The 24242-nt window shown below is 33.5% G+C and overlaps 3 protein-coding genes across 3 annotated transcripts in view; 1 reads left to right on the top strand and 2 right to left on the bottom strand.

The window, feature by feature from the left end:
• LOC115890373 (cadherin-related tumor suppressor-like) overlaps positions 1-24242 on the bottom strand; it is a 410761-nt gene that overhangs the window by 222412 nt on the left and 164107 nt on the right. The gene's annotated exons all lie outside the window — the stretch shown is intronic.
• Positions 16157-17780, top strand: LOC115890342 (putative nuclease HARBI1). Its single transcript, XM_030910533.1, has 2 exons — positions 16157-16664; positions 16720-17780. The coding sequence occupies exons 1-2, from the start codon at positions 16468-16470 to the stop codon at positions 17579-17581; spliced, it is 1059 nt and encodes a 352-aa protein (XP_030766393.1). The 5' UTR covers positions 16157-16467; the 3' UTR covers positions 17582-17780.
• On the bottom strand, positions 17888-19517 carry LOC115890343. The gene is made up of 6 exons (XM_030910534.1): positions 19104-19517; positions 18784-19044; positions 18641-18721; positions 18547-18588; positions 18238-18312; positions 17888-18183 (listed from the first exon to the last, which is right to left on the bottom strand). Exons 1-6 carry the CDS (start codon positions 19221-19223, stop codon positions 17905-17907), a joined length of 858 nt encoding a protein of 285 aa, XP_030766394.1. The 5' UTR covers positions 19224-19517; the 3' UTR covers positions 17888-17904.

Here is a 24242-nt window from a genome sequence, read left to right as displayed (position 1 = left end):
GTCTATCAAACGGTTTTGAAAAATATTTTGACGTATCTTTCTCCACTTTCAATTTTCAGAAATCATTAACCTATACCTACGTTTTCTAATTATTTTATCAACTAGTGAAGGAGAATATCCATTACACTCAGCTACATTCCTAATGTAATCTCTTTCTATTTCATATCTTTCGTTGGAAAGTGGAAAACTAAGTAATCTACGAACTAAGAAATTTAAACTAGCCGTTTTATGTTCAATACCATGATATTATTCATTAGGAATATATCTGCGTGTAGTGGTATTTTTCCTATAGATATCAAATTCCAGGCAATTACTAGTATTTCTAATAACTAATACATCTAGAAATGGTAATCTGTCGTTGTTCCCAATTTCATGTGTAAATTTAATGGAAGGAAAACGATTATTTAACTTAGAAATAAAATTATCTATGGTGTCTGAATGTGTGTCAAAAACAGCAAAAATATCATCCACATACCTAAACCATACTCTTGGAAAATACTCAAACTGATTCTTAGCCTCCACTTCAAACCTGCTCATGAATAAATTAGCCAAAAATGGAGACAATGGATTACCCATTGCTGTACCTTCCCGCTGTTCAAGAAAGCTGTTATTAAATTGAAAACAATTTTGTTTCATACATAACGATGTAAGCTCAATATATTCAATCACAGTTTTGTTGTCGAGACCATTTGCGTTCAGTAATTCCTTCAAGTAGCCTAAAGTATGTGGAACTGGAACACTTGGACACTAGAAAAAAATCTACAAAATAAAATAGTAATTTTTTGTAAACAACACTGTGTTGCGTTGATCCAACAGAGACCAATTTTTCGGTGATATTTTACTAACCGAACAAAGGAGGTATCTCAGATGGTTAATGTGTTTAATATAGCTTGGGCAGTGATATAGCTTTAAAAGATAATTTAATCCTGACTGAAACAAGTCAAAAATGTGCCTGTCGGTACTGACAAAAGATGACGATCTTTGTCATCAAATACTTAGATGTATTTTTAGATTAGAACAAAGATTACTTGTTTCAGTCAGGATTAAATTATCTTGTAAAGCTATAACACTGCCCATGCTATATTAAACATATTAACTATCTACGAGATACACTCTGTACAATAGGATTACATAAAGACAAGCCCTTAAGACTACTTTTAATTTAGCTAATGTGCCTCCAACTGAGAACTCTGCAAAACTCCATTTACTCAGGACATACTTTCAGGTAAAACTGTAAAGATATACCTATTATAGGAAATGTTATAAGTTGTATTTTTTAGATTAACAAGTTAGATCCTTTACAATATGGATGGAAGAAAGATCAAAAAAGCAATCTGACACAATTTGATTCAACAGAAGATGGATTCATGGAAGTTGGTGCCTTCCGACATACTAAAATTATTTTTTTGCAATTGCAAATAGAGTCAGTGCTGTAAAAATTGCTCTTGTAGAAAACTGGGTCTTAAATGTTCTTCAAAGTGTGGTCAGTGCTACGGAATCAGTTGCACAAACTTTTGTATTTTAGTTGAGGACAAAATGACGCTCAGGATGACGTCATAGCAGACTTTATTTAATAACTTTAATTTAATAATAATTTTATTTAATAAAGAATATTTAAACGTTATTTTTTATTGTTTTAATGCTTAAATTTATACTTGGTTTATTTATATTAACACTATACTGTTAAACGCAAAAATTATAGCTTGGTTTAAAAAAATTGGAAAATTTATAAAACGTATATGGTAACAAATTGCTCTATCTCTATTACCATTTATTTTAGAAAAAGAAATTGAAAAAATTATTGAAGGTGAAATATTCTAAATTTAATTCTCTACAATAAACATATCTTTAGTTTTTTCGAAAAAAGTTATGCAAACGGAGATATTTAAAAAAAGGTACTACTAATTTTTTCCATCTCAACTTTTCCACTTCACCTCAACCTCCAGACTGACTGGCCTAGTAACTAAACATAACAAGCTAAACACGCATAGGTTCCACAAATATTTCTTGTACATAGGTATCTCTTTCCTGTACAGGGTGGGTCAAATTCGACGCTTTTAAATGGAAACACCCTTCTCTATAGGAGATAGACAAAAACTAATATCGGTGTCTGGAGCTCAATTTTTGTCAAAAACATGATGGTGAAAACCGCATATCGATATCTGTTACCGTTTCGGAGTTACGGGGTGTTTTTCAAAAATATGCATTTTTAACAAATCACTGTAACTTTTTTGCTATGCAAATTTTTTTATTTTTATGAAAACATTTCCAAAGCACCTTTTTGCACCGTAGAATTTAATGGTTTAAGTATAATTTTTTTAAAATTAATAATTTAAGAGTTATCAACAGAAAATTTGATTTTTTATATGGGACACCCTGTATATTTTTAATTTATTGAAAAGGATTTAAAATTACCTTTCCAAAAATATAACACACTTGATATTTTGCTCGATTCCTCTTCGAGATATAGAGTATATAAAAATTCGCCCGCTTTAAATAAGTAGGCTTTGAACGGTACCGTGAAATGGGGTGACTTTGCCAAATTCCGTCCGAAAATATGTTAGACGTAGCCGTAGCCAGTACTTGAAAAGAACGCGTTATGTGTTATTGGTAAATTATGGGTGGAGGCGCCCCACGTCTCGGAACGTGGCTAAACGCTTGCCGTCAGTTGCGATGTAGCATTTACAGTGCTGTGAAGCCAAATCTGTTTTTAAAGCCTATTTTGTGCGTTTCAAACTTCGACGTGGCTGCAATAGTTAACCACGCTATATTGAGGTAAGTATTATGCAGAAGTTCGTTATAATATTGAGTGTGATGAAGCATATTTTACGTAATTATCCCTTTAAATGGGGTGGCTTTGGTCTATCAATAAGAATAAGGAAAAGGGCAAAGACAACCCATATAAGCAACTAACTTTGCCCATCCAGTTTTTTACTTTTTTTATTATATTATATTTCTCAATATTATATATATTTGTTTAATAAACAAAAAAGCGTATTATTGCTGTGTTGTCCTTATTACCATTTATAGCATAGACCATGCGCATTTGAGAAAATACAACAATTTTTGAAATAAACACGATTTAAAATTCAGAATTGGGCAAAGTCACCCCACTTCACGGTACCGGCTGTAATGCAAAAAAATTCTAGCTGTGAGCATCAATTAAAAGGAAAATAATATTTGCTATGAGAGATGCAGAATTTTATAATAATTTAAAATATATTTAACCAACATCAACACATTTAAACTATATCTAATAACAATAAAAATAAATAGCAAACCAAGACATGAGATTTTGCTACAGGTGTTCGACATATTAACCTTATATCTGTTATGGACAGACTGGGCAGTTTTTGAACATTCCTCGCGGAATTCATTAACTCAGTGGGGGTGAAAGATACCCTTTCATAACTGCTAAGTATTTTTAATTCTTGTCTAGATTATACGGAAGAATAAAAAACCTTTATTCGCAAATACATATATCCATAGGATTAGATCCATGGGCTCTAAGTCTCATCTTGGTTAGCTATCCAATTATTCTTGAAATTGGCTGCAAAAATTTGCTAATAACTTCAGAGTTCAGAGGCGGTGCGTCGTCTTGCTGGAAAAATATGTTTTCGAGTTCCATTAAGGGCATATCATCAATAAGGGGTCCAAAGCCTTCTAATTAAAAGTGGCGAACTTTTAAAAACTCTGTATTTCGAAGGGGATTATAACAAAATATCAAGTGTGCTATATTTTTGGAAAGGTAATTTTAAATTCTTTTCAGTTAAATAAAAATATAGAGGGTGTCCCAAATAAAAAATCAATTTTTCTGTTGATAACTCTTAAATTATTAATTTAAAAAAAATTATACTTAAACCATTAAATTCTACGTAAAAAGGTGCTTTGGCAATATTTTCATAGAAATACAAAATTTTCCGTAGTAAAAAAGTTACAGCGATTTGTTAAAAATGCACATTTTTGAAAAACACCCCGTAACTCCGAAACGGTAACAGATATTGATGTGCGGTTTTCACCATAATGTTTTTGATGAAAATTGAGCTCCAGACCCCGATATTAGTTTTCGTCTACCTCCTATAGAAAAGGGTGTTTCCATTTAAAAGCGTCGAATTTGATCCACCCTGTACATCCAAAATGAATCACTCCAGTCAATCATTCTTCTTTACATATTTTCATCAAAATAGCTTGACAAATATGCTGAAATCGCTATAATGAATATGCTGCTAACCATGAAATCGTTACAGATATAGTAAAAATAAGTACGAGTAATAAAACAATCGCATAAAAAACTACTTGACTTGTTTCAATATTTACCGACAATTATAAGGTTATAGCTAATTAACTGGCAGAACAAACAAAAAAGATTGAAATTTATTAGAATTTGTTAAAGCGTCCCGCTTGGTTAGGCGCGCTTTTTTATCGACGTTTCTTTCTATTTTTGCGGTCTCTAGTGTTTGTACGTGACGAATTGTTGACATTTTTATCGGCGCTTAATTTGTTTGTTTTATTGTGCAAGTAATAATTAATATTTTAATAATTAATTTATTAACAGTAGTCACTAATACTCACAGTAGCAATATTTAAATTTAAGACAGCACCTAACCTAAATCGCTACAAATCGAAATAAGTAGAAATAACTTTGAAAGTGGTATAATATGCTTACCAATCAAACTTATTTCTCTGACTGCTGTCAAGGGTAATAAAGAACCTTTATTGTCACGTTCTCGTTCAAAATTGTTTATCAGGAAAGCTACAAGCTCTTTGCTTTGACTGTTTAACTGCTTCGACATATGTGCGACACACAATTTCAAGAAATGCAATATAAAAACTCGAAAATTTAGTTCCGCAAAGTACATTTTTTTAAAAAATACTATGAAAATCGGCAAAAAAACGAAAATTACTCCGAAAAATTCAACAACAACACGATATTATACAAAATAATGATTGACATTATGATAATTGTCAAATAATAAAAGACAACGTTGCAGATTGCAGCGCAATGTGACCAACTTGGCGATAATAAAAATCGCTTTAAACTAATTTTTGCAGCTTTAATCTAAATAAAATATCTATTACAATGATTTGCTCTATGAAGTAAAGTGAAGAACTGCTCGGTATCGTAAATTATACAACAAATTTAAACAGTGTTGGCAAAATTTCATTTAGTCAGGTTAATAGGCTTTAGTGTCAATTTCGATACGATTGATGACGTGCATCGGAAAATGTTTTGCGATTACCGTATGTAATTATATTTATGGCCTTTTATAATTTAAATCTTGGTTAAAACTTAGTAAACCATACAGTTCAAGGACTGTAAAAAATGGACACAGGACGCAATTTTGCGTTAAATAGCACTTAACGAGATGCGAAAAGAAATATCAAACAATTCGGCGCGACTTCAAAACGACCAGAGTCGTTTTGGAATGACGCAAAAACCAATATACCGCCGCCACTGTTTGCTCTTCGATAATATTGATTTTTCGGGATTGTGCGCAAACATTGGGTCTAGTACTCTGGCCGATCTCTGTTGTTTTTTCTCATTACGGGGCATTATTATCGTGTAAAAGCGTTCAACAAAAATTTAAAGCCCGAGCTTTAGCATTTCAATGATTACGTAGGTATAGATCAGGGCCGTATCTGGGGGGGTGTTTTGGGGGTTCAAACCTCCCCCCCAAAATTATGGCCGAAAATTTTTAAAAAGTAATGATCATTAAGTAAGTAAGTAAGAACGAAACAAAAAAGAAGAAGAAGAAGATGGATGAATATCAATGACTAAAGAATACAAGGACATGTAACGCCCATACGGGCCATCAACGACAATTTTAGCGATTTTTAATAGTTGGTTGTGTGTAGTGAACTTTGTATAAACTTTATTACAATGGTAATTTGTTCAGCTTTCAAGTGTAAAAGGCGCAATGATAAGAAAGAGCCAGAAGTTACGTTTTATAGGGAAATAAACAGTCCCCTACACCTTTTTAGCGTTTTTTTTTATTGAATTCGATAATTATTTTTCTGATATTATATGTACTTGATATGTACTATACGTCGATACTAGTTATGTACCTTTTGTTAACATTTTAATACGTTTTTTTCGTAATTAATCAGTATGATACCACCCGATACACCATAGGCGTAGTGAAAACATATAATATCAAAAATATAAATATCCCTTCAAGCGGCAATGTTAAGTAAAATATGTGCCACGGCACTGTTTGGAAGGATGGTCACAGTTTGGTCTCGGGTATTATTTGTCCTTGTATTCTTTAGTCATTGATAAATATCCATTATACACCCTAACCTCACTTTTCCACTTTGAAAGCATTTTCGATTTTCGACTTTCAACATTCAAGTGTTTAAAACAGCAAAAGTTTGACAAGGACAAGCTTTTGAATGTTGTGTGTTTTGCTGGTCATTAACGTGATTAACGTTTGTTATTGTTCTGCTATTAGACAAAGAATTCTTGGACTATGACACTTTAGCGGCAGAACTAGACTTGTGGCGGCAAAAATGGAAGCAGCTACCTGCAGTCGACCGACCTAAAATGCCATCGAAACGATAATCGGAGTGTAACCAGTGTATATTTTCAAATATATACATTTTATTAATGATCCTAGCAATTCTACAAGTGTCAACAGCTACACCAGAAAGGTCTTTTTCAACTCTAATGCTGCAATTATGCGGTATTCGGCGATCTCCGATCGGGGCTTCGCCGATTTCCTATGTGTGTGGATGAGGAAGTCGGAGTTCGGCGACCCAATCGGCGACGAGAACGAGCGCTCGTCTCTATGTTGTTGCTATCAGAGCCCGCATGTGTGGATGGAAAGGCGAAGTCCGATCACGAGCGTTCGGTAGTTGACGAGCGTTCGGTAGTTGACGAGCGCTCGGAGTTCGCTAAATGCCGCATGTGCGGTTGCGGCATAAGTCGATTGAAGGACTCCCTACGTAACTCTACAGGTCAGGAGCGATTGACAGGACTTGCTCTATTAAACGTACATAGAGAAATAAATATCGATATCGAAGAGGTAGTCAATCGTTTTTCCAGGGAAAAGACCCAGTTTATCCTTTAAGATTAATAATTTTTACCTGTTACTTTTTAAAATTTTATTTTCAATTAAGATTTGAGTGTAGCCCAAAGCGATTTTTTATTATGCTTTTTCCCTAACAGCTTTTGTACCCCCCCTCCAAGCCAACCCCGAAATTTTGGTCTAGATACGGCCCTGGTATAGATATACATATAACATACTATTTCTCTCAGAACTAATCCGTTGATAAACGATGCAGGTTTTAACACGATGTAAACACTTTCCCCGGCATGTTGTTATTATTATTTCATTAAGGCGCTATCGGTTTCAAAGTTAGCGGCCTTTACAGTTAGCTTTTTCCGCCGTTTTTTCCGCCTCTTCTCCAAGCTAATTAAGCGATTTTGTGCGAAAAACCGGTCGCGCATTATGTGTTCCAGATTAAATAGAGCGATAAAACTATTTTACGAGCACCCCGCAAGGCTAGAACTGTTTTATAGTCCGTTCTTACAGCGATGGGTGTTTAATTTGGAATTCGATTTGATTTTTTCCAAGTTTGTCTTTAAAAGCAACGATTTTTTTTCGTCGTCACAAAAGCAGATATTAATTTCCACGTTATTCAGGATATAAAATAGTCATTTTAACGCTTGTAGTCATAAAAGTATAGTTTTATTTATGAACAGAGTTGCCAACCGTCCTCTATTTCAGAGGACAGTCACCTTTTCTCTCACGCATTGAAAAAGTCCTTTTTTTACACACCAAACTCAAAATATAAAAAAATAATCATCTATTACCAAAATGCATAATAACCATAAAGAAATGCTTAAAAAACATGAGATTGTTAATTTGGCCAACAATGTGTCCTTCGTTACTCCCCACTTTTTTGTACAGGGTGAGTCAAATTCGACGCTTTTAAATGGAAACACCCTTTTCTATAGGAGATAGACGAAAACTAATATCGGTGTCTGGAGCTCAATTTTCATCAAAAATATGATGGTGAAAACCGCATATCAATATCTGTTACAGTTTCGGAGTTACGGGGTGTTTTTCAAAAATGTGCATTTTTAACAAATCGCCGAAATTTTTGCAGCCAATTTCAAGAATAATTGAATAGCTAACCAAGATCCCAGCCGTTGGCCGTCGACGCCGCCTGACTTAGTGCCCATGGATCTAATCCTATGGATATATTTGCGGAAGAATAAAGGTTCCTTATTCTTCCGTCTAATCTAGACAAGAATTAGAAATACTTAGCAGTTATGAGAGGGTATCTTTCACCCCAAACTGAGTTAATGAATTCAACGAGAAATGTTCAAAAACTGCGCCGTCTGTTCATAACAGAAGACGGTCGATATGTCGAACACCTGTAGCAAAATCTCATGTCTCGGTTTGCTATTTATTTTTATTGTTATTAAATATAGTTTAATTGTGTTGATGTTGGTTAAATATATTTTAAATTGTAATAAAATTCTGCATCTCTCATAGCAAATATTATTTTCGTTTTAATTGATGCTCACAGCTAGAATTTTTTTGCATTACAGCCGGTGCCGTTCAAAGCCTACTTATTTAAAGAGGGCGAATTTTTATATACTCTATACACACTACAAGTGTGTTATATTTTTGGAAAGGTAATTTTAAATTCTTTTCAATAAATTAAAAATATACAGGGTATCCCATATAAAAAATCAAATTTTCTGTTGATAATTCTAAAATTATTAGTTTTAAAAAAATTATACTTAAACAAATAAATTCTACGTAAAAAGGTGCTTTGGAAATGTTTTCATAAAAATACAAAATTTTCCATAGCAAAAAAGTTACAGCGATTTGTTAAAAATTATATTTTTGAAAAATACCCCGTAACTCCGAAACGGTAACAGATATCGATATGCGGTTTTCACCATCATGTTTTTGACAAAAATTGAGCGCCAGACACCGATATTAGTTTTTGTCTATCTCCTATAAGAAAGGGTGTTTCCATTTAAAAGCGTCGAATTTGACCAATCCTGTACATCAAAACTGATACTTTTTTTCTATCATATGAAATTTATTCCAGTTGACTGTTTACTGATTTTTTAATCACCACAAGAAAGAACAAATACAATCAATAACAGCTGGCACGCGTATATTAAAACTCAAAAATTAAAATTAAAACAAAAATGACTGAACTTTGATTTGTACCTCCAGTACTACTCTACACACTGTACCAGAGACCATACGATGTACAAATAGCTTTTGTCCGTATACGGTGCACTGTACACCGTGTCGGCCGCCATCTTGGAAAAAAGGTCTGACCCCCGGAGGAGGTCGAAACAACTACATCTGAGAAGGCCCCTCAGCCAACCTAATAATAATTATTTTCCTAGCCGTCCTTATTTTGTACACGCCGCTTACTAGAGATGGGCAAAAAGAATATTTATCGATAACTTTTCCTTCTTCTTAATAAAAGTATCGATATGTATAAAGGTTGATTCATATCCGTCGCTATACGTAAGCTTCCGTTCTGTATCAGTTCCATACTTTTTATTGTACAATTTATATCATTACGAAAGTTTTATTTTAAAAATTTGTATCTTTTGAAAAAGGTAATAAATTTAATTAAGAGGTGAAAGAATGGATAAATAGCACCAAAATTTTAACAGAGCTGGTTCAAATGTAATAACTTGACAACGCTGTTTCCGATACGCTTCAGTCCGTTCGCCAAAAATATTTATGGAAGAAAAGGATATGGAATGGAAGGGAAACGGAACGGATAGTATGCACTATCCGATTCATTTACATGATATAATATTTTATGCAAACGGAAGGGAAACGGGAGAGAGCTGATATGGAAGGTATAGTGAGAATCAACCTTAATGTTAGTTTTTAAGGTTTCGTACTTCTAGCAAATTAGTATATTAAAAGTAACTGTCAAACTATTAAATCCTTTCAACCATAATCATTTGTGTTTGAAAAAAAAAGTGTGTGTGCACTATGTGCGAATATTTGAAGTGAAACTTCTTACTAACAGCTATTAAATTGAAGGATTTGAAGGACATGTTTGAAAAAAAGGCATAATATTGTTACGGATTCCGTGGGTCCACTATTTAAACTCACGATAAAATACTTAATTTTTCTACTTCTTTTTCTTCTGCTTTCTCTCTTCTCATATTCTCCATAAAATCGCCCAATAATTTGCTTACTTCCACCATTTTCTTCGCTTGTTCTCTCGTTCCAACCGTAAAATTCTCCAATCCGGTGTAAAATCTTCAAAATCCACTTAAATCGCACTTCCGACACCAATTGTTACGGATTCCGTGGGTCCACTATTTAAACTCACGATAAAATACTTAACGAATTTATTTGTCTCACTCTGTACACACAACTTATACTATTTACAACACAATTTATGCAACTACTATTACTCTAACGGTATTTCGCGGTATTAGCAAACTTCAGACTTCAGACTATCTTCAGACTGCTCCAACTGTCAAAGCGCGGGCCTTATATACCCCCTGGCGATGGTTTCTGGAATTTTCTAAAGAATTCTGTAATTTTCTTTTACTTTCTGTCGAATTCGCCAGGTTCCTCAATGCACCGTTGCAGTTATGCAACCAGTAATACACCTTGACCTTAACAATATAATGCTGTTTTAATATAATAGTTCAGTTATTGGGGATCAAAAAAAAAGAAGAAAGTTTTGAAACTTTGCAGCTTTATAGGTTTTGGGGTCCCTAACTAAAATCCATAAAATGCACATCTCCAGACTTGCCGCCATCTTGCCAAGATGGCGCCCAAAATCGGTATTTTATAAATATCTCGAAAACTATGCGTTTTTCGTAAAAATTTGAAGAGAGAAAAATTAAAGAGAATGACATTTCCTATAAAAAGGTTCTATGAAAATTTTTGCGAAAGTCAACCGTTTAGGCACAAAATCCCTGGAAATTTTAGAATTTTGCGTAAAGTATGATATATGTATAGTCGATTTTCCGAACTGAAATGTCGATTAGAGTTCACTAAAACTAGTTTTAGTTTAGTTTCTTCAATTTTGTCATAAAACGGTAGCGTATCATTAATTCGTTTAATATAATAATAATTAATTTTCATGAATAATTAATTGGTCGTGCTGGGGCATTCATTGCGAACTTACCACCAGGTTCAGCATTATCATCTGGTTGTACCAAAGATGCCGAAGAATGGGGTTGGAAGAAAACAAAAACACGCATTACTCCAGTAACAACGTTGACAGATCCAGCTTCAAAATCCCTATTGGCATTTTTATCCTGTAAATGCAAAACCAATAACTGTGGTAAAGCCTGGGGATGCAGAAAAGCAGGATTAAAATGTTCAATGATTTGTGCATACTGCAATAGGAAATCCTGTGACAACGTCACTGAAGTGTCACTCGACGAATCCGATGAAGAGGAGTTGGACTTGCCTGTAGATATCCCTCTGGCGGCTGAAGATGAAGAGTTGGACGTATTGAGAGACCACCCTGATGAGCCCAGCACAGCAGACACGATCGTCTTTGACATCAATGAGCCAGGTCCGCCGAGCTTGTGCAGATAAGTTAAAGTTTTTAATTTACCTAGTGGGATATGCCTCCGGGGAGACCACGTTAAAATAAACGCGCCATGTACTTTACCTCTCGGATGGTGTGGAAACACATTTTCAATAATTAAAATTAATTATTCATAAATTAATGAGCGAATTGATGATACGCCACTGTTTCATTACAAAATTGAAGAAACTAAACTAAAACTAGTTTTAGTGAACTCTAATCGACATTTGATTTCGGAAAATCGACTATACATAATATATCATATGTTACGCAAAATTGTAAAATTTCCAGGGATTTTGTGCCTAAACGGTTGACTTTAGCGAAAATTTTCATAGAACCTTTTTTATAGGAAATCTCTTTAATTTTGCTCTCATCAAATTTTTGCGAAAAACGCATAGTTTTCGAGATATTTACAAAATAACGATTTTGGGCGCCATCTTGGCAAGATGGCGGCGCCGGCAGCAAGTCTGGAAATGTGCATTTTATGGATTTTAGTTAGGGACCTCAAAACCTATAAACGAGGGGTGTCTCACTATTGGAATTACCTGTACATTTTCTTGGCAGTCGCTGGCAGTCATTGGCAGTCTTATGGCAGTCACCTATAATAATTACATGGCAGTCATAGGCAGTCTTCTTCATAGTCATTGGCAGTCGCTTAGTAGTGGAAGGATATTTTGGCAGTACGTGTACATTTTTTACCCGAGTGAGACACCCCTCGCCTATAAACCTGCAAAGTTGCAAAACTTCCGGACTTTTTTCCAAGCAAAAATCCCCAGTGACTGAACTATAAATGTTATTTTCAATGTATTTCTGTAACTTGTACATTTTCTGTTTCCCCAATAGTCTGCGCAAATTTTGTTGAATACTACCCAAAATACACACTTTTATGCAAATGCCTAATAATTTTAACGCTTAAATTTATTTAAGAAGAGGAAAATTTTTGAAACTAACCAACAATTACTTCCCCTAGGAGATGCAAGACCTTGTCGTTGGTGGGGAAGCTCCTGGTCAGGTGCTGGGGGGAATCCCCTCTAGCACTTGGCTTGGTCTAAGAAGCATCTCACTCATCGTCTTGTCCCTGACTGTAGTGTCGTGGCCAGGGAATTGCACCAAGACATATAACGATACCGGGCGGGGCTACGGACAGCCTCAAACTTTGGGCACCCCATTGTATTTTACCCCTTACTTCTACATGCGGGACTCTGTAGAAGTGGACCGACTGTCCCTAGCGACTCATAGGAACACTATGAGATCTGGTAATAATAGTAATAAAAACATCACCGGTGAAGCTGTGGGGAAACCCCCTAGCGACACTGGGAACAATAACAATGAAAGGGGCCAAACCTAAAGAGAACTACAGGAGAGGTGGCTGACACTTGCGTGAGACCATCCTCCGCAAGTGGCATACAAGCTACCACCTCCTCCAAGGGTCGGGAGCCTACCTCCTACCTCTAAACCCAACAGGCGACACAAGCTACCGTTTCGTCTACCCGGCCTGGGTCGTAGCTCCTCGACTGTGAGGGACACGGGTCTCCGTAGGAAGTCCTGGGACTGTATGATGAGTTATAACTCAAGAAAGGGGGACACAATAGATCTCTAAGGTCGCAGAGATTAACCCCCCTCCCACTTACTCTAATTCTAACTAACAATTAATGGTATTTATAGTGGTTTACTGTAATTTTGTTAAATTATACGAATATTCTCGTTGATTATTGGTTTGAAATAAATATGACGATGTCCTCCAATGAAATCGCGAGTTGCTTAACTCTATTTATTCTAATTCCGAGCTAGCAAATTAGCTAAATGCTTTACCTAGACTGTTATTCAGAAGATGCAAACCTATCGATGAAAATATGCATGAAAATTTACTTCCTAGCACACAACCAGATGATATTGGTACCCAAGTACAGTATCAAGTTTATTATGATACTTTACTTAGCTTTAAATCAAATGTTTTTGGTGTTTGCGCGATCCTTGCCACTTTTTTTTCTCGCTAGCAAGTGTCACGGTTTTGAATTTTTACTCCCAACCCTTTAAAAAACAATGATCGGTATTTCTAAAAAAAATCGATAACAGTACCCATCTCTAGCAGGTCTTTGCATATCATAACACCGTTAGATACCGATCCATAAGCGATATTCGATTTTACAATACGAAACAAGAAGACAACACCTTTCTTCGACAGATCGAACGGTCGTACCGTAGGTGTGGCACCACCGTACTGCCTGACCCTAACAAACGTCAATTGCATGTACTTTTAATAGCATGGGGGTAATCAGAACATATAATTTATCGTGTAGTGTCGCACATAAAACCTATATCAAATTGGAACTGTTTGTTTATTGGCTGTTTCTTGCTTTCAGTACTTACACCTGCATTAGAACTTATTTTCCCTTTTTGTATGAAAGCAGTAGACAAAGAAGACATGTGTTATCAGGCGGATGAAACTGCCATTTGAATTTTGGAAACACAGCGGAGTTTCTGCCAGTAGAGGGATAGATGGCGCTGCGTAGAAATTTCATCTAAAGTCCTTAGATATTCATCTAGGGACTTTAATTTCATCATGATTTTATCAAGTCATCCACAGAGTATAGTTTAATTAACAATTCGTTTGATTCTCTGTGGAGTAATTGGATTAGTTGGAGTAGTTGAAAAATATAAATATTTATATAAAATGTTGATAATTTTACAGCGATGTGCTTTGTTACCCTATGAATAAACATTGATATGAAGTTGCTTTCGCCAGAAACAATTATAATTAAATAATTTAATAAAAATTTAATTTCTAAGTGACCCGGATCAGTTAGATCAGTAAAATAAATTGAAAAATAAACGTCATTCCATATCTGGCAATGTCTGTCAGTTTCTGTGAAGTGGAAGTGAATTGTGATTTGTTTTTATGGGAATATTTACGGATTTTTGCGAATTTAGAGTATTTTGGACGATAGGATTGTGAAATTTAAAAGCCAAGTAGTTTCATATATAAGATTAATTAATCCCTGTGATAATTTTTATGAAATTTCTCATAATCAAAACAAATTCTTTCAACAAAATGGCTGTCTCAGAAATTTGGAAGATCATTAATTTTAAAGTTTTATTTAAGTGTATTTATATCGAATCAAGAATTTGTATAACATATTAAAAGCTTAATTTTAAAGGTTGTGCAGTAATTTATGTAAGTGTACGCTTTTAGATAAATATTAAATATACAAATTTGCAAAGACAAACAAGTAATTTTAAAAAGATCATTTATTTATTTAAACGAGTATAATCATTAATCATTAGGTTGAAAATATATTTGTATTTACTTATTTATATATTTTCTATACCCTTGTATTATTTATAAGCCCTATATGTCCTGTTTTATTTGAAAAAAAAATGCTTCGAGTCATCGAGAATAGATTACTAACAAAAATTTGTCCCTTTACTTTCTGTATTATACAACGCAAATTGTAAGATGTTTCTATTTGAATAGGTCATTAAAGTTGAGATTAAAGTTATACCAAATTAGATACACGTTAACTAATATGCCTTTTATATAATGATTTATTTATTTATAATTTATAACCTTTTTTTATAATTATTTATAACTGATCGTATAAATTCTGATAACTTTTATATATACTTGTATAGTATTGAATTTGTTATATGTATTTTTATTAACAAATGTTATAATAAAATAATCATGTTACAAATTTTTCGTGTTTTATTCTATTTTCAGGGATAATTTCAATCTAGATTATTAATTTATTTGTATCGAAATACATTATTTTTATTTTGTAAATGTTTTGTTATAAATAAATGAATAATCTAGATTGAAATTACCAAATATAAGTAAAAAACTTATGAACTGGCAGTAAAGGTCCATTTAAAAATATGGCGCGAACTTTTAGTTCTGCCAGTAGCCCGCTTGGATCGCGTCGAGCGCGTGTTTCCAGGCTTTAACATAGGAGTTTTCATTTCTTTCAGTTAGTTATTCTATGTGTGTTATGAAACAAAATATATTCTTGGAGTGACATCTCGAGATTACTGTTATCAAGTGTGAACTCAGCTTCATTCAGAACCTCAAAATTAGTAGATTAAATTAGTAGTTTCAATTAGCGTAGAGGTTTGTTCCTCTAATTTCAATGTAAGGATTCAGAACGTCAAAATTAGTGGTAGTAGTTTTCAATTAGAAGAAAAAGCAACGAATTTTTAATTTTTTCCTTTAATTATACCGTATGATCGAGAAAAAACGGCGTCAAAAGCGGCTGGGGAATGACTATCGATGCTATTTTTGACGAGGTCGAACTCTGCTCAAAATTAATTAACTTTATTTTGATTTTTTTAGTTAATTAAAATTCTTCTTCTTTTCACTTTAAAGATCTTCAAAAAAATAAAATTTTAATTAAAATTAATACTAAATGTAGAAAATCTAGAAGATAATAGTAAGTTTCCGGATACAGAAATCTATATCCAAAAAATATTTTTTCTTTGATAATTTGAACTATACCAGTTTTAATTAATAAAAAATCTGTATTAGGTAAATCCAGTAAATCGTAATTAATACAGAATGCGTCTTTAAAAGTAAAGAAGAGAAAAATCAAAAAGGCTCTAACGCCCAGTTTCATAATAAAATATAAAGTACTTTAAAATCTTAAAGGAACTTTAAATTTAAAATTGCGTTCCATAATTAAACTTTAAGGTTTAAAGTCGCTTTAAAGTTAAAGTGCACATGCTCCCGCTTTAAAAACGCTAAAGTACTTTACTACTTTAACCGTAACCCTATATTTCGAATTTCGAACCTGTTTCGAACTCCCTATTTTTCGTTTCATCCTCGTGTTTTAACCCCTGTGGTTTTAGCTTTTGTGGATTTAGCAGAGAGAAAAGTGTTTGGTTAATTCTGTCATTGTATAAATCATTTTTTGAAATATGTTATCTTCATCCTCAAGTTCTAGTTCTGAAGAAGAAGAAATAGTTGTGAGGAGGCCAAAGATATATCCCAAAAGGAAAGATTACGTCCACGAATATGATGAGCTTGATTTCTTTGATAGGTTTAGGCTGACAAAGGCAACGGTTATCAATTTATTAGAAAAAATTGAAAACTTGATAGTGTTACCAACAAACAGGTATTTTACTATAATTAATTTACCACATATTTCTATATATAGATGTATGTTTTAGGGGCGGATGCATAGATCCAATGAAGCAATTGTTGCTTACATTACGTTTCTATGCAACAGGAAACATCCTACTCTCTGTAGGAGATTTTATGGGAGTGTCAAAAAGCTCAGCTAGTAGAATCGTGCAAAGAGTTTCTCAGGCAATTGCATCTTTGAGGCCACAATATATCAACATGTATGGTACAAACCAAGAAATGGAGGCAGCATGTGAAGATTTTTATAGAATAGCTCGGTTTCCAAAATGTATTGGTGCTATTGACTGTACTTTAATAAAAATAGATTCAGTAGGGGGAGACGATGCTGAAATTTTTCGATGCAGGAAAGGATATTTTGCAGTAAATGTACAAACAGTTTCTGATGCCGATTTAAGAATAAGGAATATTGTTTGTCGATGGCCAGGGTCTACACATGACCAAACTATATTCAACAACAGTAACTTAAAACAGCAATTTGAGAATAACATGTATGGCCAGTACTTATTAATTGGTGACAGCGGTTATACATTGAAACCATACCTCATGACACAACTGCAAACCGTGGAAACAGCAGCTCAGAATTTATATAATGAATCACTCATTAGGACACGGAATGTTGTGGAACGGCAGTATGGGGTATGGAAACGAAGGTTTCCAATACTTCGATTAGGTATGAGGTTAAAATTAGAAACAATTAGAAACATAATTGTGGCAACAGCTGTACTCCACAATTTAGCGCTGGCAATGGGAGAAGAATTTCCAGACGATTGGCTGGAACAAGAAGAAGGTGATGATATTCATGAAAATCATGTCAATTTTGATAATAATAATAACAATGGACGACAAGTAAGAGATCTGTTAGTCCATCAACATTTTGGCAGATTATAGAGCAGCACTTCAATATATATTTTAAAATAATGTTTTTTGTATTTAACAATTTATTGATTTATAATTTAACTATAATTATAAAGAATAAAAAATATGCATTTATTTAAAGGGACATTCATTGTTAAATATTGAACACTTCTTTATTTTGATTTGTTAAACTGTAACTGTTACAATGAATAAAATGTATGCATTTATTAAATAGAATATTATTTATTATTATCTGTTTCTATTTAATAATTCTTTATTAATTTTGATTCGTAACTATAAAGTGATGTTAGCTGCTACAGGTGAATTAAAAAATATGCATTTATTTAAAACAACATTTATTCTAAGTCTTTTTGTTTATGTAACAACTGTTTTTTTAGCTCTATTTCTAAATTTAACAATTCCATTTCTTTCACATGTTTTTCAGAGTTTCGAACTTGTGTTCTTTCGAACTCTTCTTCCTGGACATGCAGAAATTCAATTTTTTTTTTATAATACTCTTCTTTTGCTTGTAATGTTGTATTAGGAATGGTTCGCCTCAATTTCTTGTTGACAGGCTCTTTTAATTTCTTTGGAGTATAATTACTCCAGTCTCTTTTTTTAATTCCAGTTTCCATCTATAAATACATTGTAAGTATGCACATATATGAATAAATGAATTTATATCTTACTTTTTCATCCACAACAATGTAGCTAGCTGTAGCTTCTGTAGCCAGCTGTAGTCTACTGTAGCTAGTTGTAGCTTCCTGAAATAATCAATATCAGTAATAAATACATGCGGGGATGAATGCAAACTAAATAAATCCTAATACTTCTAGGTAATCATAAATATATTATATTATATAGGATACAGGAGGTAATTATCTCCTACTTTAGTATAGCATGTCCTCTATTGGTATAATAGATATTTCACGTATGAAGTAAATACTCGAAGTATTAACATTTGCTTTTTTTTAATAACATTAAAATTATCAACTTACACAATTTGAAGAGGATGGCTGTATCACTTCAATTTCAACTGGCTAAAAAAAAACTAAATAAGTAATATGAAAATGAATTGTTATAATACTTTACTTGTAATAATTCTATAGATTCCTCAATGTTGCCATCATTATTTATACCTTCATTCTCAATGAGAGGCAGCGTACAAACGTTCTGTAAAATATGTGTATTATGTATAATAACGCAGATAATAACATATAGCATTATATTCTTACGTCACAATCTGAATCCGTTAAAGGGGTGTAACCCACTACGGATTTTGGATTTAATATCTCCAGTACCACTGTTAACACTGGATCATCTGTTTTCAGAACAGCTGGGCCTCCCCCGGTACCTGTCAAATTATTTTTTTTTTCATTAGCATGCTTCCTCGCTTTTGTTTTCAGGTTGTCAAATTTGGATTTGATTTGTTCCATTTCCCTAGGTCGGCTTGATTTTGCATTGTAGCTCAGGAGTACTTGCTCCCACGCTTGCTCCTAAAAATGAAAATAGTTTAAATCTTCAAAAAAAATAATCTATATGGTATATACTTTACCCTTTCTCTGTGTGAGAATTTATTAGTCGTTTTATTCTCAATAGCGCCATGTTTTTTAATCTCTTCCACTAAAAGAAGCTCTTCTTCTGCTGAAAAATTTGTTGTTCTTGCCCTTTTCATTTTAAATATTTTAAATTTGATTTCGGAGGTATGTATATTATAACGGAAAAACGATAGAAAATTGACGCCAAGACGCTACACAAATAATCGATAAAACGATCTAACCTCACAAATAGACGTTTTTGACAGCCAGATCGTGTATTTCAGTGGTACCAAAATAAATTTGATAGGCAATTTTCACTTTAGTTAAAGTAACCAGGCCAATTGATTATGAAACCTATTTGAATTTAAAGTGGACTTTAACTTAAAGTGGACTTTAACTAAAGTGACTTTAAGGGTTGTATTATGAAACTGGGCGTAACCTAACTATCGCCCGTCCCAGTCCCAGGCATTTCGATAACGTCTAGAGTTAACAAAAATTGGATTATTCTACTGTTAAAATGCATGTTAAAATGTATGGATTATCCTTTTTGTAATTGTCTAATACAGACTAGACCCTTCAGATTTACTAATATTGTAGCTGTAAACCAATATGTGTATTCAATTACTAGTAATAACCCGTTAGTTCATGGAAGAAGTATCGTGTTAATCAACAAAGTTAATTGTAGGCCTTTAAATTTTGCTTAATATGGTCATATTTTGTAATATTCAACTCATAATTGTTCATACTTCTGGTGGATGATGTTCAATTTTATACATGTATAAAATATAAACACACTAAATTGAAGTACTAGAAACGGTAAGGTGAGATATTTTTAAGAATCTGTATTATTATACATTACTTTTTTACTTATAGAATATCTACCCCTGTGTATAACCTCTAAGAAACAAATTAATGAACAAACTATGTCAAAGACATAGTCTATTGTATAGAGGATTTAAAGAAAAACCAAATACGTGATGCTGTAATCAAAGCTTTGTCGATATTGACTTACCGAAATGTATAGTCATCCGTTACAATTTGTACAATTTGTTTTTGAATTTCTTCTAGGTTTCTGCATCTTCAGTCAGTGAAAGTAGAAATATCATCAGCAGTTTTTTCAGTCCATAAGATTCAACATTAAAAAATACAGGGATACTTAATCATTAATTAATCTAATTAATTTTTTTTGAGATATAGGCACTATAAGCAGCAAAATATTAGCCTTATAATCCCGGAAGATGTGGGCAATAAATTAAATGATAAAGAATTTTAAATTGTTTATACATATATAAATCACTTGTTTTAAAATAAAAAAAAATGGCATTTTAAATTTTATATTGTATTTATTTATTAAATGATAAAATTAAAATACTTATATACTACATGATCTAACACTGTAAGTCTTAGTTTCTGTGGTTTGGTTTACTATTTGCCGAGTACTATGGGTATAGTTCATTAAATTAATAGATTCTATTCTTATGATTGGCATATGCATATTAATTGTTTTCTTAAGTTATGTTACAATGAAACTCACTTTATAAACAGTATAATATAGGTCTGTATTTTCTTTCGAATGGTATTACAAAATATTTTTTACTGTGGACCCTACTAATCAATATGCTATGCCTGGTTTAAGAGTCTAAATCTGTACTTATTACATTTAATTTAATAACAAACCTAAATTATTTGTCTAAGTTCTGCGACTAACTAAAAAAAACAATTATGATTTTCGAAAGTGATTAATACAGCTTTTTCCAAAATTATATATTACTTCTTGATGTATGTATTATATTAATTCATTTATTTACTTCAATTGTTCCAAAGTGTATATTATTTCCTACAATCTACCAGTAGTTACGTTAAAAGTTAGGTATGTAAATAAATGCCTAAAATTATTGAGATTAAATAACGTAATATATAAGTAAATAAAATTGACAATACACCAATAACATATTTTAGCAATAACCATTGATTACTGCATGGAACTTTGTAATTACAACGTCACCAATTTTGTTTTCATTAAATCCTCTATGCAATAGATTATTTCTTGGACACAGTTTTGTTCATTTAATTAATATGCTTCTTGGAAAACAGAAACTTGGGCATACACAGGAACAGACACTCTATAAGCAAAGAAGTAATAATACAGTAATAATTCGGCCGGTTTGATGACTTCGGTCGTGTGAGATGACTAATGTTCGAGACCCTGTCGGAATTGGTATATTGGTAGTTCATATTAAGTCGGACACAGAAATCCGCCATTCTTAACACGTATCCGATTGTTAGCCATTTTAAAATCGTTTTTTGTTTTTAAAATTTATATTCACATTTCGATATCTAGTAGAATAATATTGATATGGTTGAGTTTGGGGGGAACCACAGTACAGTTTTATGATTAAACCAGCTAGAAAATTAAAAAAAATAATTTGCGAGTTACTTTTTTATAGATATTTTTATTTCATAAATCTACCTAATTTTGAAAGCGCTCGTTGTTTTCCGGAGTATTTTAATCAGATATATCAAAAAAGTGACTTCCGTTGACAAAACTGATGTCTGGATTAATGATTCAGAATTATTATAATATGAAATTAGATAGGCACTTATAGTTATATTCGAGGAGTGATTATGAAGTGCACATTTGTAATTAGGTAGTTTGGTTAGGTTTTTATGTATTCTTGGTAGCGAATATGAAACCAAACGTAACGTAAGTGCTTAGCGACGAATTTTAAGTGACTAAAATCCAACGTAATATGACGTTGGTAATTGGTAGAATTATATTTCTTATTAGGTCAGATACCGACGTCGAGGCGACCCGAATCTGTATTCCCCATTTAGGTGCAAATAAGGGTCGTCAGGCGGTCGAACCGACGTTGGTACCCGACGTCGGGTTTATTGAACGCGACGTATACCCGACGTTAGATAACGTCCAAATACTACTTGGGCATTCTCATGCATGACAATGCACGGCCTCATACAGCCAGAGTGGTAAGTGAGTCTATCAATGTTCATCAATTAAACATCTTACCCTGGCCGGCACAATCTCCTGACCTCAACTCCATCGAGCACGTATGGGACGCGGTCTAGAAGAGTTAAACGAAAATGAATTAAAAGATATACGGCTGCTTTTTTCAAAGGGGTCCCCACACCGACCCAATTTGCATCTTAAACCTTTTCCGTTGGCCCCGAAAAAAACTCTCACATATCTTCGTCTCGCTGCCGTTGCTCGTAAAACGGTCATTTGTCGAGACTCTTGTAAAATAAAGGTTTCAAAGAGCGCGGGGTCTTGTCACCTCTCCTGTCACTCTCGTCTTCGTTTCGGCCCGTCTCTGCCTCCGATCTTATCACGCACCTACGTCGCTCTCGCCGATTTCTCTTCTTTCCGATGTGGTCGGGTGGCCCAAACTGACAAGGCACCTGGAGAAATGATCACGCAGGGAACATGAGTCTGACTCGCGTTTTTTAGTTGGAAAACAGTAGCGGTTCCTCAGTGAGTCGCAAAGCTAGATTGTAGGTATGGGAAGGGAAAAGTTAATCGCCGAAAAGTTATCGCCGATAGATTTATTGTGTGTCACTTTCTTGAGTTATAACCCTAGATCATATACCGGATGTTGCATCGTCGAGCGGGACATAGGGAATCCCATGTAAATTTTAATGGGGTCAATTATTGGTTTCCCTAATTATTTTAGAGAATAATTCTATTTAGGTTTATTGAAGAGCACTAAAACCCACATTCAAAAGAATAACTTTAGATATTTTTGATTAGCCCGTTTACGAGTTATCGCCGATTTTTTAAAAAATATTTCTCCTTTCTTATGGCCCTGTATTTACTTATGAGCACCAGTCAAGGTAAAAGATAACTGTTAAATGAAGTTGTCATTTCAGAAATTTATCTATTTAGTGCTTTATTATTATTATTAAAAACTCATAGCCGTGAATTACACTGCCGAAGAAAAAGTATTGATGATTAAATGGTATTATCAAGGAAATAGTTATCAAAATGTGTCGGACATGTTTGCTGCTCTGTATCCGAATAGACCGATACCTGGAAAATCTACAATTGCAAGAAATATCCAGAGATTTGAGACCAAAGGTACTCTAATAAATAACTGCAGATGGAAACGATGAAAAGATGGAAAGATCAGCACAAGGAAACTTGAGGATGAAATAGGAATAGATCACACTACAGCGTTTCGAATTTTGAAACGACATAAATACTATTCCTCCAAATATGAAAAGCATCAAGAGCTACGAGATGGGGACGAAATACGGCGGCAGGCGTTTTGTTTTGATATGATGGAAAGAGCAAACACGGATAGGGAATTTTTAAAAAACATATGTTTCACTGACGAATGCACGTTTACCTTAAATAATGAACCCAATGTTCAAAATTATCGATATTGGAACAAAGAAAACCAACACAGGTTTGTCGAAACAAGGACGCAATATCCACAGAAAGTAAATGTTTGGGCAGGGATATTCGGACACAATATTATCGGGCCATTATTTCTTACGCGAAATTTAAATGCAGAATATTATTTGGAACAACTCGAAAATCATATTTTACCTGCTTTACATGATGCCGCTAGGGAAAATCAGGAAGTTTGGTACCAAATGGATGGCTGCCCGGCACATAGTACCCTGGCTGATCGGGAATATTTAGACAATAGTTTTAACGGAAACGTTATTGGCCTAAATCATACAGTAAATTGGCCAGCAAGGTCTCCTGATATTTTGCCAAATGATTTCTTTTTCTGCGGCCATTTAAAAAACAGGATATACAAGGATAAAAAATACCCAAATCTAGACGAGTTAAAAAATGCTATTTCTGCCGAATGCAATAGAATTTCAGTTTACCAGCTAGCGAATGTAAGAAGAGAATTTTATGATCGCCTGGGTTATTGTCTCGCGATCAGTCGATGGAGGAATATTTGAACAACAATTATATTATTTTGTCTTCAATAGCATATTAATTTAAAACTCTATTCTTTGTAAAGTTTAAAAAATCAAAAAAAGTTTGTGTAAACACATTATTAAATATACAGGGTTTTATTTTCAGCCCCTTACAATAGAATTAGCATTTCGTTTTTACTATATTAATCCTTTTTTCAGAACTAGTTACCAATAAGTATTACTTAAATTCAAGATATTGACAATTA

Source organism: Sitophilus oryzae, unplaced genomic scaffold (assembly GCF_002938485.1).
Source record: "Sitophilus oryzae breed Bouriz unplaced genomic scaffold, Soryzae_2.0 scaffold_863_pilon_pilon, whole genome shotgun sequence".
Classification (NCBI taxonomy): Eukaryota; Metazoa; Arthropoda; class Insecta; order Coleoptera; family Curculionidae; genus Sitophilus; species Sitophilus oryzae.
This window is presented reverse-complemented; position numbering and strand designations above follow the sequence as displayed.

Bases quoted from the DNA above. Each gene is read 5' to 3' on its own strand.
- LOC115890342 (XM_030910533.1), top strand. From the start codon at position 16,468: ATGTTATCTTCATCCTCAAGTTCTAGTTCTGAAGAAGAAGAAATAGTT. The intron at 16,665-16,719 runs GTATTTTACTAT...TGTATGTTTTAG, and splicing joins ATAGTGTTACCAACAAACAG to GGGCGGATGCATAGATCCAA.
- LOC115890343 (XM_030910534.1), bottom strand. From the start codon at position 19,223: ATGAAAAGGGCAAGAACAACAAATTTTTCAGCAGAAGAAGAGCTTCTT. The intron at 19,045-19,103 runs GTAAAGTATATA...TTTCATTTTTAG, and splicing joins AATTCTCACACAGAGAAAGG to GAGCAAGCGTGGGAGCAAGT. The intron at 18,184-18,237 runs GTAAGATATAAA...ATGTATTTATAG, and splicing joins ACATTGTTGTGGATGAAAAA to ATGGAAACTGGAATTAAAAA.